Source organism: Chrysoperla carnea, chromosome X (assembly GCF_905475395.1).
Source record: "Chrysoperla carnea chromosome X, inChrCarn1.1, whole genome shotgun sequence".
In the NCBI taxonomy this organism is placed as follows: domain Eukaryota; kingdom Metazoa; phylum Arthropoda; class Insecta; order Neuroptera; family Chrysopidae; genus Chrysoperla; species Chrysoperla carnea.
This window is the reverse complement of record NC_058342.1, coordinates 33,675,460-33,688,849: the sequence shown is the minus strand read 5'-3', so window position 1 is coordinate 33,688,849 and position 13,390 is coordinate 33,675,460. Positions and strand designations below refer to the sequence as shown.

The following is a 13,390-nucleotide window of genomic DNA, read 5'->3' as shown; positions in this document are numbered from 1 at the left end:
GAACGTCGCGACGCGGACGCCACTATTATGTGTGATAATTATTACACTCTTGTAGTATAATTTTAAAGAAGCAAAACAATATTTTAACGTTTGTTTTTTATCTTTCTAGAAATGTGTTTGCGTTGCGTACTGTTTTGTATACTTTGTGTCAACGTTTAACTTGGAATTCAAAAGACATTTATTTCTTTAATTATTGTACATTTTTTTGCAATTGCACAAGTCCCGAACAAGAACAATATTCATCATTATGCATGCTGCAGTAGTCAATTTGATTCTTTTTTTATTTTATATACACTATGACGTACAGTGTCTCCCATATCTTGTGGCCACTATATTCTGTTCATTCGATGCATATTAATGGGTGTTTCAACGATATCCCCTATTTTTATACCATGGATATATGAAAGTACCTAGATGACCGTGCTTTCCTCGGTATTTTTTTGGGTAAGGTTAGGTTAGGTTATATTGGCTGTCCACGAAGGACACACTTAGGCTATATATATGTGTCTTTTACCACCTTTTCGCTGATAATTTCATTTATCAGTTCCTCAATTTCAGAGGCTGAGTGCACCTCCTTCATGCATATACCATCACAACAATTAATTAAATTAATTTTGTTGCGACGGCGGGAATCGAACCCGCTACCCCTTTAGAGCGACATTTTTTGAGTTAAAAGACACAAATTTTATCGCTACTATAAGAACCGTTTAAAATGTCTCCATACTAGACCCGTGAGCAAGGGAGGGATTTTGGGGTCAACCGCCTCCCTCCCCCCCCCCCCGGATTGAGAATCTGCTCACATAAACTAATAATATAGTCCTGTAAATGCAATAAGATATCCATGCATATTCTGAGCTCGGTACATTCTTTGACTTTATCTTTGAGCTTAGTACTTCAAACAGAAAATCTGGTTCTTGGCGAGGCCATCGAACATTTTAGAAGAGTTCAGGAAATTTTTCAAAGCCATGAGCGATATCTGCGATGAATACAACATAAAAGTGCGAAAGTCAAGGTTCGCGTCATAACAGACTTGATGATCGAATGTACATACTGATTCAATTGAAGATTATAGATCGAATTTTAAATCATCGCAATATTTTATCAAATTTAGCCTGTCGCTTTATTTTGATATAAACTCTTGCTCGACTTTCTGAACTAGAATATTCAATTTCGCATAATGATTCCCGTGACATCCGGATCGGCGAAGTTCAATTTTGTCGAAAACGCATTGTCGGACGGAGTGCGATTCATTTGTAGCACTCGATATTGACAATAAAGATGCGTTTCCGAATGTCTACTAAATGCTTCGCGTTCTGACAGGTTTACCTGTGTCAACTACGATAAACACCAATAGATGTCAGGCAGAGTCGTATTTTTTGTTTCACTTTTTACTGAAAACGCGGATAAAACGGAATTTTCTAAAAGTGAAACCTAGCCTCTTGTATATTAATTTTCTTTTAATTCATCGATGCGCTTTATTTGCTCGATTATAAATTCCAACTAAATATAATTTTATTTTCCATCAATAAAATGCATGCCTTTAAACTAAAATCAATCCCTTTCATAGAAGTAATGATTTTGTTTATTTAACTTCAGTGATTTTGTATCAATGAATTCTTATTTTAAATTCAATACTTTTCTATTGTAAATACAAATATTTAGCTGTACTTGTTCCAATCGTTAGTAAATTGTTTGAAAGTATTTTTACTTTATTTCAATATGAAACGGTCAACGGTCGTTTTTTTAATAGAAAGGAAATGGACAATTAGGGAAAATATAACAAATTTTCGTCTTTTTTTTTAGTATCTAATTCTTAAATCTAATTACGTGCATTCAAAATTAAAATACTAAATTTTCTTTTATTTAAACTCAATCAAAATTACAAGAAAAACAAATTTTTTGTTTTTTCGAAAATACACAACAAATCTGAAATTATTTCCAAAAATAAATGTGATCAAATGTGAATTAAATCTCTTTGGCCAGAAATCTAAATCCACATTTTTACAAACAAACTTTGTTTAGGTATTCAAAATTAGTTTTTTTTTATTTTTTATTTTGGGAATTAGTGAGTCTTTTTATTACACAATTCGAATCGATTATTATCGATTCTAGAAAGTCTATCATCAGTCGAAAACAGTCGAGTTTTTTTTTTTTTTAATGTTTAGGTAACTGGTATCATGTTTGATTCGATAAATCAATTGCAAAATTTACTGGTGTATTTTTTTTGGCAAAAAACGAGAGGTGAAAATTAAGCCGATTTCGCTAGTTGAATCTTAACATGGGTATAGTTACCATTAATCTAAGAGCCAAAAACCTATTGTCGTATGGAAATTGGAAAAAAATATGTTGAATTTCCACAAAACTATCGCAAGAAAGTTCCACAATTAGGACTTGATTCCCCCTTTTTCTATTTCTTTAGTCTTCGTGTGGTCCTTTTTTTCTTTTTCTCTTTTGGCCTTACTCCGGGGCCCCTAACGTTTTAATGTTCATTGTAATTCAAACTCGTAACATCGTATTCAAAACTGACGAAGAACTTTATCCTTAAAATGTTATTGTCCTTTTGGCATGTTGATTTTTTCGACCACCCTGTATTGAATCTAGTTGTACTGTTTTTCGACATATTCTTCCATAGTTTCGAAAATAGTAAGACTAGCCTCACGCGGTCAATATTATTGAAGTAATATTATTGACTCAATATATGATAAAATTCGGGTGCGTTCATACGAGTCAATATTTATCAATTAAAATCTTGATTTAAACAGAGACAGCATACGTTTGAAAAAGAGCGTAATATAAAGGAACTATCTTTTTAATTTTCTTCAATATTTTTTCCGAAATTGTTTCACATTAAGTCCGTGGACGTCAAAATCAATCTTGCTGTTCTGAAGCAGTTCCAAACTATTAATGGAGTATTTGCCGGGGTGAATCAACCCATTTTTTGGTATCACAACGGATCCTATCGTGTACGTGCGTCTCACCCTAGGATAATCACTCTAATCGAACCTAATCTATTGATTCAATATACTACTAAGGTGATCAATATATGTATTGGCTCATTAATATTGACTGTAGGCTAACCTTAGTATTGAAACAAAAAACAGTTGACATTATTAAGTTTTGGAAATTTAACAGATTACCAACCATACGGAAATGAATCTGACTTTTAGGTGTAATGGCTCTAAGAGTTCTTTAGATTTAATAAAAAAAATTTTTTTAAACAATAATACACTTCACTTCTCCAATCCAATTTTTTAATAATTAATAATTTTTATTATACCTTATCAGTTATCATCAATTCAATAATCTTTTTTGCATAAAAAAATAAATATATATACCTATTTATATATATTTTTTAAAATGTTTTTTTTTTTTTTAATACTGGAAATGCCTCAGAAATATCGAAAGTTACCAGAATGCAACCCACTCAAAAGTAATCATTTTGATATAATCTTCTTTTTTTTTTTAAGTTGAAATTGTGGCTATATTTAGTTAGAAAGGGAGAAAGCAATGGATTAAGATGCTGAAAGCAAATATAGGCTTGTGAATCGAGCAATATTTTCAATTGACTCAGCTATCATGCTCCAAAAAGCTTTTATCTTTTGTGGAGTATATAAAAATTGGTGGAAAAGCTTAAATAAGTCAATTATTTCAATTTAGGTCCAATAAATATCAAGAGGAAATGTCCATAACAAATATAGATTCACTTTATTTTAATTCCTTTTGAAAGGTAGAAAATTTTGAGGCCATTATCTTCGCTTTTTACATTAAAGAATTCGATTTTTTCTAAATCAAAGTCGACATCTACCCAGTTGAGCTAAATTGACAACGACAAAACTTTGAGACATTATATTCAAAATTTAACTTGGAAAAGCTGAAATTTTTGAAAAGTCTTTTTCTTTCTAATTTGAACTTATAACTCTTTTCTGTTTAACACCTTTCGATAAAAAACTTGGCATTCTAGGAATGTTTTTTGAAGGAGTTTAGATATTTGACCTAATTAATTTTAAGATTCCGAGCTTAGAATTGAAGTTGAAATAATTGAAAAAAGATTATATCAAAATAATTATCTTGTCAAACAATGTGTTCGAAAGTGTTTCGGAAGTGTTCGAAAGTGTTCGGATGCATTCTCCTGCTTTCTATATCCCTGAAATGAATACCTAAGTTATTTTAATAAATAGGAAAGCACACACAATTTTCGCTAATTAAAATAGTGTTTTCTTTTTATAATTTTTGATAACACTGTTTTAATGGCCTCATCTTCATAGTTTTTTTTTTTTTTTTTTTTGTAATAAGAAATAAAAAATTTTTAAATAAATTCACAAAGAAAGCCAATTTATTATAGACTAAGAGATAGTGATAAATTTCACTCGAAAAGTTCTTGTTGATATCCTCGATAAATATTCTAAGATATACCAAAAATACAAGGTTGTTTTGCGACACTTTGTTTCTAATATACTGTAAGACTGGAAGTTTTGCCATGACAATAGAAAATTCAAGCCTAAAAAAAAGTTTTTTTCTTCGAAGTCCCAATTGGCGAAACAAAAGTGTGTATTAGGAAAGTTTTCGGCGCAATGTCATCTTTTAATTGGCTACTAAAATACGGCCAATCAAGGGAAGTCGATTGGCATACGAGTCTTGGCACTGATCAAAAGATTAAATCCTTTAAATCACTCGTAGAGTATTTCCCAATTCCTTTCGGGTGCTTTAGTGTATTTTAACAGACAATTTAAGAAAAAGGCAATGCTTAAAAACTTGTTTAACTATGAAGTTTTTGTCGATTGACGGATGACAGATCTTAGTTTTTGATATTTATATTTGGCTTTCTTTTCAGTTTTCTCAAAGGCATAAGCAAGAAAATTAGTGAGTGAAATTAGTCACAATCTTTCAGTCTATTTTGCCAAGATTTTTGTTTTGTTCAATGATATGATGAACTTTTTGTCAATAGATAATGATTATAAGTTTCCAGAATGATTTTTTTTAATTTTTTTAATTTTTTTTTTATATTGAATGGTAGAAAGCAATTTTGACTCAATCAATATAAGTTTTGGAAAAGAATACTTAGTTTTGTAGAATTTTTTTTTTACTTAGCAAAAATAAAAGCAAATATAGTCCAGAAATCTATTTTTTTTAATGGAAACATAACCTAAAATTCATTATCTAAATTATAATAAGTATATATTTTGCTTAAGATTTTGCCGTGGAAGATTCTTTTGCCTTTCGACTAAACATTTTCTTGTGATTCTTTGGATCCATTGAATTTACTGGTACTAATAACAGTGGAACACCGCCTAGAACCATACATGTTCCCATACAGTAGAAACAATATTCATAACCGCCTGTTACATCACGCATGTACCCTAGAAAACAAATTTCAGAAGTAGAATTAATTAGCAGTTTCAGTTTTTTTGAAAATAGTTCAATTCGATTTGAACTAAATCTTGGATTTTTACAAAATCATTCCCCTCTTAAGTTTCGTGATGTGAATACGTCCATCAATTTGGAAATATTGAGCTTGACGATAAAATCGAGTCTGGGTCAATATTGGGTAATTAAGCATTGGGCAGTTTGAGTAATGGTTCAAATCTGGATGAAATCCGATTTTTTCCAGAATCGGTTGGCCTGTAATTTCTAAGATCAGACAATCAAGTATAGATCAAGGTATGACACCCAAGTTTATGACGAGGGCCTAACATTTATGGAGCAACCACAACGCCTCAAGACAACCCTCTTTTAATACTCTAAAGGAGCCACTCAATAAACCACGTGGCCAGATCAAGAGGGGAAGAGGATTAGTTCAATAAAAACTAAATTATGGAAAAATTTTGTACCAGCTAATGGTGGTACTGATATAGCTCCAACACTTTGGAACATGCGTACAAGTCCATATGAGGAACTAATCTTCTCTGTACCATACTGATCAGCGAGTAATACGGGAACAAGTAAAAACCAACAGCCTAAACATAAACCATACATTCCAACGGAGCATGCCAGCACGTAGAACGAGCCTGCGACTGGAATCACAAGCACTGCTACACCCGCTCCAACAATACTAAAACACAAAACACCAAGTTATAGCAATGCAAAATATAAGTAAACAATTGCAAATTTGCATTAAAATATATTTAACAATTTTATACCGAATGTTTTACTTGGAAAATATTGTCCACATAATTAATTAACTTATTGTTTGGGAATCTGTTTTGGAAACAATATAATTTTATACCTCGATGTTACCTGTCTTTTTAGGAAATTAGTATACTAAAAAAAGGTAGCTGGTCGATGCATTCCCGTAAATGTACGCCATTTCAACCTCAGTCATTTGATCACACTATTTAAACCTTTGTCATTTCGACCTTAGTTTTTAATGTACCCGAGAAATGGATCTTTTATTACTCAAAAAACGCAAGTTTGAATTGAATAATTTAACCAATTTCTTGATTATGGAAACATTTGAAAACTTTCCCAAAATAAACGGGTAACATCGAAATTATGTGAAACAATAAAATTTTTACCTCATTACTTCTGAATGCTTTTTTTGAGAATAAAGATTAGTATAGCAAACATAACAAAAAAAAAAACATGAAAATTTCAGGGAGGGTTGCCCGATTATTTAAATAAATAAATGATTTCAAAAGTAGGCATATTTAACATTGGTTTTATGGTAAACTTCAAGGATATATGAACACGGTAGTGGGGACATTTACTAATATCTACTGATTATCATTGGTTACTGGTTATCGAATGATAGTCAGTGAATGAACAAATTTATCAATTTTTGTCATACCCGTATCTCCCAAATTAGGCCTCAGATCCAAATTTGGAAAAGAGTTTTTTTGTTGCTCTTGATGAGCTTATTTTGGGAAGTTAAGTTTCTGCAGTCAATAACAGAACACGTTGTATATATACAAACATCTTATACTTTCGTGAAGTAATTGGCGAATATACAATAAACACCCGTTATAAATTAATACATATAAATGTAATGTTATACATTATGTAAATACCAATTACATGCCTGATACATACTAAACGATTAATATGCAATTCATTTTTATTAAATGGTATACATGGGCGCCTGTACATAAAAGTTTATAGAGGCGCGAGGCGGCAAGCGGTTCAAACGTGACATACGCATTTTAAAACGTGTGCTAACAGTTGACACTAGTAGATCATTATTTTACTAGTGTCAGAAGAGGGGAGAGTAAGCATCACGTTTCAATTATTAAAAGCGGATTTCCGACCTCGCGTCTACTTAAACTTAAACAAGCCATTTTTCATCTCGATCATCCTGAAATTCAAAATTCAATAACACTATAAAATTCTTTGAAAAAAAAAATCAAATTCAATTACACATAAGAGAAAAGTTTATGGATGAAAAGTGGAAATGTCTATGGGAAATGTCAATTTTATCTTGTTGTAATTCTATAACTGAATGAAATCAAATAAAGGGGATTTTGAGGCTAGGAAATCGCCTTTCTATGAAAAATATTTTCCTATAAAATCTAGTAGTTTTGCAGTTGGGTCCCTTTAATATCGTTATAAACCGTAAAACCTTTCAATCTGTTTTCTGTCTAGCCAAAATTCACATTGATTTTGCCTAAACAGATCACGCCAATTTCCCCTCTACTATGCATAAAGAAAACACGTTTTAGTTGTAGAATTACAAATAAAGACAGATTTTTTTCGCCTTTACCTTCTAAAGTGGCTGAAAAGTTCGAACTTTCTAAATGTTTCAGATTTCTAAATGGATAACATATGGAAAAAATATTTTTCGAATCCTTGATCATTACTTATTCATTCAAAGACCTGGAGTCAACAATTGTCTCTTTCATACATTCGATCTGAAAGGTACTTTAAAAGTACTTCTAAACTCAAGTTTCCTTAAAAACTCTTAGGCCTTTCCCAATAATAGGCTCTATCATAGAATACATTCAGTAAACTTTATCCGACAAATATAACTCGGAGATATTTCAAAAAAAAAGAACAAACGATTCAGTCCCCTTCAAAGTTGCAGCGAAAAAGTGGGTTACCTTGGACTGTTATCACATTATACAGTCTATTAATTGCCAGTTTTGTGAACGGCCTAAGGAACATTCTATTTACCTGCCAATATATCCCTTTCTGCGATCAAACAAATGTAAATCGGACAACCATCCTAATCCAAGACGACCACACAAATCCAAGGCCGCACTGATTGCAACCAAATAGCCAGCCTCGGTTTTAGTGAATCCAGCACTGAGCACATAAGCCGGTAAATAGTACAACATATACGGACTACCGGTTGACATTAAGGTGACACTCAAGCACATCATTATAAAATTGAAATCTTTGAGTAGCGACACATCCAAATACTGTGATATTTTTTGAACAATTGTTTTTTTCTGAAATTGTTGTTGTTCGGTTGTCGGTTGCATTTCAACTTTATTGGGTCCGTATAAATTTGTACGATCAGCCGCAGTTGTTGACACCATTAACAAACTACGCGACAATGAATCCCGTTGCCGTGATTTATACACACACGTTGAATCGGTACTTAAATCCTCTACGGAATGTAAAAAACTTGAACTACGGAATGACAAACTTGGTCGCATTAGTATTGTCTCCCCAATTTGATCCTTTTCTTCCTCACTATCCGATAATCGATTTGCTGGATCGAAAATAATCGTTTTTTGATTAAATAAATCGTTTAATATGTTATTACGTGTTTTACTATCCGTAAATTGTAAAGTTGCTGATATTTTAGCAGTATCGTTTTGCTGAAATAATAGTTCGAGTTGTTTGTTTACTGGTATTGAAGCTGGTAACGTGTTTGGGGCTTGGGATTGCTGGGATTGTTGGGTTATTTCCGTTGCTGGTGTGTTGATATATTGAATATTTTCCGTACCAGCTAAGTCACGTTTTTGAGCTTTGAGTGGTTTGTATAAAGTTGCGCTTACGCATACATGAAGCATACATCCGCCTAACAGCAAAATTGTCCCATGAAAACCGAATGCTTCGCATAGATGTTCGATTAATAATGGGAACACAAAACTGCCCGCGGCTGTACCCGATACACATATACCGTTGGCTAATGCACGATGTTTATCGAAGTATTGTGATACCATTACGATACCAGGTGTCGTTGATAAACCTCCACCAATTCCTAATCAATAATATTTAATATTAAGCAGTTTAGTACAACTGATAAGCCGGGACACATAGGAAAAGTTGGAAAACAGCATCGATTTCACTGAAACTTTTTGTAACGTGTTTATAGGGCCCCAAATAACATTCAGCCAACTAAAATATTTCTTGGATTCCTATAAATACGTCTAAATATTCCTTGGATTCCCATAAATACGTTCATTAAAATGTTTCCTCATTTTTCCACTTTCGACACTTTTTTCCAGCTTATTCATTGTATTTGTTTTTGTGTAAATCATTTTGGGTACAGATCGGGGTTGCAAACCCTTCCTCCCATGCCCAAATACCAAATTGTTGATATCTAGAAAACAGTGGGCTTCACGAAAAAATTACAAGATACCTTTTTAACGTAAGATGACTCAATAAACATAAAATTACCAAATTTTCGACTGGAAAACTCTACCGAGTGTTCCCCGAGTCTCTCCCGAACCGAGTTTTCCAAATGTGTTCCTCTTTATGGGTCATGCTTACCCGATCTCTATTCAGATTTAACGCAAGACTTTCTTTACCTGTTAAAACTCCAAATGTAAAAAATAGATGAACTAAACTTGTTGCAAAATAACTAAGTGTTAATCCTAATGCACAGAATATGCCTCCAGTAAATACTACAGAACGGCAGCTAAATTTTTGACACAGAGCACTTGTTAAAGGTGCTACAAAAAAGTAAATCAATAAATTAATAATATGATAAAAACCTTTTTACCCTTTACGCATTCCAAGTGGCCAAAAATCCTTGAATTATATTGGAATCGTTTGGTTAAGGACTTGAGAAAAGTTAAGGTTAAGAGACCAATCCGAGTATTATCCTGAATATGGAATGCGCAAAAAGAAAATTGACAAATAGTGAAGCATTTGGATATTTACCGAGAGCTAAACAAAGACACGATAATATTGCTGGTATCCAAGATGCAACAGATGCACTGGAATCACTAAATGTTTCCATTACTTCCACAAATAATACACCATATGATTTAACTAAACCAGCAACCCAAAATTGTACCAAAAATGCACCAAATACTATAGCCCAGCCATATCCCCCATCAGGGGGTATAATTATTCCTAAAATTAAATGATTAGTATAAATACTTTATAGTCTAGTCTAGTCGACAAGCTCAAATCTCAAATTGAAATATAGAAATAATGATCGTATAAATCATGTGATAGGTCATTGGATTCGGAATGATGTCTAGAAAAGTGAGCTGGAAGCGTTTTTCAGCACATAAAATATTTCAAAAGTTATAAACAATTTAATTTGGAAAAAAAATATAGAGCGAGGACTAAACTGTTTAGCCGATCTTCAGACATTATAGAGCTAAGATATGTTTTGAGACGACGCAAGGTTGAAAAGGAGCGTTCATTCGTCGCTCTTGTCATAGCAAAAACTGTCAGAACGCGATGCTTTTGATAAACATTCGGAAACGCATCTTTATGGCAAATATCGAGTGCTTCGAGTGAATTCTTGGCCCGCCGTTTGGCAATGCGTTTTTGCTGAACTCTTCTCCAACATTCCTCTTCTTTTAATCAAATTTTTTTATGGCCATTATTTCTATATTTCACCAATTTGAACTTGTTAACTAGATTATTAGAATAATAATGAAAGTACAACCGATGACCCTAAAAAGTTGCATACCTCAGAATTTTTAGAGTCATCTGTGTACTATAAGTGAAATGGTGCTTATTTTTTACCTTCATCATCGATACAAGTGAGAACTTTTTTAACTTTCTTCTGTTTATGGTGCTTTTGTTTTTTGGATAATTTTGAGGATCTTAATTCATGGGATTTAGCGATTAAAGGTCGTGCTGTTAAACTGGATATTGTAAGTAGATTATCGTTGTCTTCGTCTTCAACAGTTTCTGGTGGACTTGTATGACTATCTAGACCTCTGTCAACGCTAAGTGAATTTATTTCTTGGATTACTAATGAAGATGGCCGCTTTAAGCTATCTGTATCTGAATTAAGCTCAATAACTGGCGCTGAATGTATTGAAAATAAAGATCCCGCTAAATCCAATTGCGTTTCAGTAAATGGATCTGCCACCATGTTGGAAAGTGCATGACTTTCAATAGCATCTTGTCCCCGGGATGCAGCGATACTTGTCCCTGAGGTAACGGAACCAACTAAAGGGCTTGCTGCATATGCTCGAGCCGCCTGATGTGTCCATTCACGGGGTAATGACATTGTTTCGAATTTGATCGAAACGGTGGTCTTATATTATATGAAAATTGGCGACTACTACTCTGACTTACGCAATTTGTTTGAGAACTTTTATTCATTTGCGTAACTGGTGATGCGCTTTTTTCCAAAACTTTTTTTTCTTTTTGTTTTCTGTTCGTTTCGTTTATTATTTTTGTTTATTGGTTTTCTTATTTTTATCAAATTAGTACTTATTTTTAAATTTTCAGTAAAAACTAAAAAAAAAAAAAGGCAAATTGTATTGTTTTGTCAAAATTCATTCTTATTATACGATCCCACATATACGATCAGACAACTGGGATTTTGAACCAAATTTTTTTTTACAAAAATTGAAAGATCATCTTCACTGGGCTTAAAAATAAAAATCACCGCTTTATAGCCTCCACCTCTCTTGATCTCACTTATTCCCCTTCCACATCACTCAAAGAAATTGTTTTACGCAGCTAAAATACATGCAGTTTTCAATTTTTTAAAGTGTAAAATAGTCATAATTCATTGAGTATATCAGAAAAATGGTCATGAATTGTTTGACATTTACTATTTTAAATTTTTACAGAAATCTTTAATTTATGGTTCAAAATGATGATCATAGATGGAACATTTTTATCCAAGACCAAGCTTTTGCGCAACAATCGTGTTTATATAAACAATTAAAAAGTTTGTGGCGTACATTAAATTGCTTTTTCCAAACGGGCTGACGATTATTTCAGGGTAGACTAAAATAAGGGAAAAATGTCATTTCCAGCCAGTGTTAATTTTTATATTTTCGATTAGCAGAAACTTTTAAGCAGAAACTCCTTTCCGAAGCAGAATCGATGAGCCATCTTATAGTTTATGTGGCACAAATTGTTTGATCGTGTATGGGCCCGTTTGTGGTCAGAAAAAAATCAAAAAAAAATCTAAAAATGATCACTGAATTATTATTAAATAAATTTATAAAAAATAACATCTCGGTATCTTCATTAGTTTTTGTATAATACATTCACAAGCACAAAATTGTATCATTGAACGAATTAAAACTTCGAGATAAAAAGTGAAACTTGAAAAGTCGATTCAAATTAAAGCAAGACAGTGCTGTTTGATTTCGAAAGCAAAATTTCATTAAAATGAGCATCCGAAAATTCAAATTATTTATCTCAAACCAACAAGATATATGTTTTTCCTGAGTAATTTTAATACTGAAAATTCTTAAAACTTAATTTGTTTTTTATATGAATTTAAAAGTAGAATTTCAAGTTGAATTTTTTGTTCCTAAATTCATGCTCAATTTCATAATTTTCAAAATAATTCCAATTCTTAATACATAATTTTCTATGTAGAAGTAAATGTTATTTCGAATCCGGAAATCGGAATAATATAGAAAAATACAAACAATTAAATGAAAGACAATTGAATTTTGAAAAATGAAACGAAAAAATTCTAAATGTTTCTCAGTTGATTTCAATCCTAAATTGAAAAATAATCGCAATCAAATAAATACAGAATAAATACATAAATATTCTTTACAAGTAAATTTTATTACGAGCTCGGAAAATGGGAATAATATAGAACAATGCAAATGAGAATATGAAAAACAATTGAACGTTCCGAAGTGGGATATACCTAAATCGAATAATAATTGCGATCGAACAATTTAAAACACAGCATTTCCTATTTACAAATAAATTTTATTTCGAACCCGGAAAATCGGACTAACATAAACACATGCAAATGATAAAATTAAAAACAATTAAATTTTCTGGAAAGAGGTAATGAAAAAATACAAAGAAAAATCAAATTAAATGACTAATAAAAAGTTTTTGTTATGAAACATGAAAATTGATTTGATGGAAAAAAAAATGTCGGCTTGAAACTTACATGATCAGTCACAACCAGTTTCTAAGATAATATGCGTTTTTTTTTTACGTTTATGAAGCACAAATTTTCTTACAAAAATTGTTACAAAAATTAATTGAAACAGCAAAAGCTGTTTCCGTATTTAATGGGCACTTGGTACTTGGTTTCAGTTGTATG

The 13,390-nt window shown here is 32.0% G+C and overlaps 1 protein-coding gene across 1 annotated transcript; it reads right to left on the bottom strand.

Annotated features, from left to right (window-relative positions):
* Window positions 1-5,170: 5,170 nt before the first annotated feature.
* Window positions 5,171-13,369, bottom strand: LOC123302737 (monocarboxylate transporter 12). The gene is made up of 7 exons (XM_044885807.1): window positions 13,235-13,369; window positions 10,870-11,592; window positions 10,048-10,242; window positions 9,693-9,836; window positions 8,104-9,142; window positions 5,829-6,049; window positions 5,171-5,357 (listed from the first exon to the last, which is right to left on the bottom strand). Exons 2-7 carry the CDS (start codon window positions 11,360-11,362, stop codon window positions 5,185-5,187), a joined length of 2,265 nt encoding a protein of 754 aa, XP_044741742.1. The 5' UTR covers window positions 11,363-11,592; window positions 13,235-13,369; the 3' UTR covers window positions 5,171-5,184.
* Window positions 13,370-13,390: the final 21 nt, after the last annotated feature.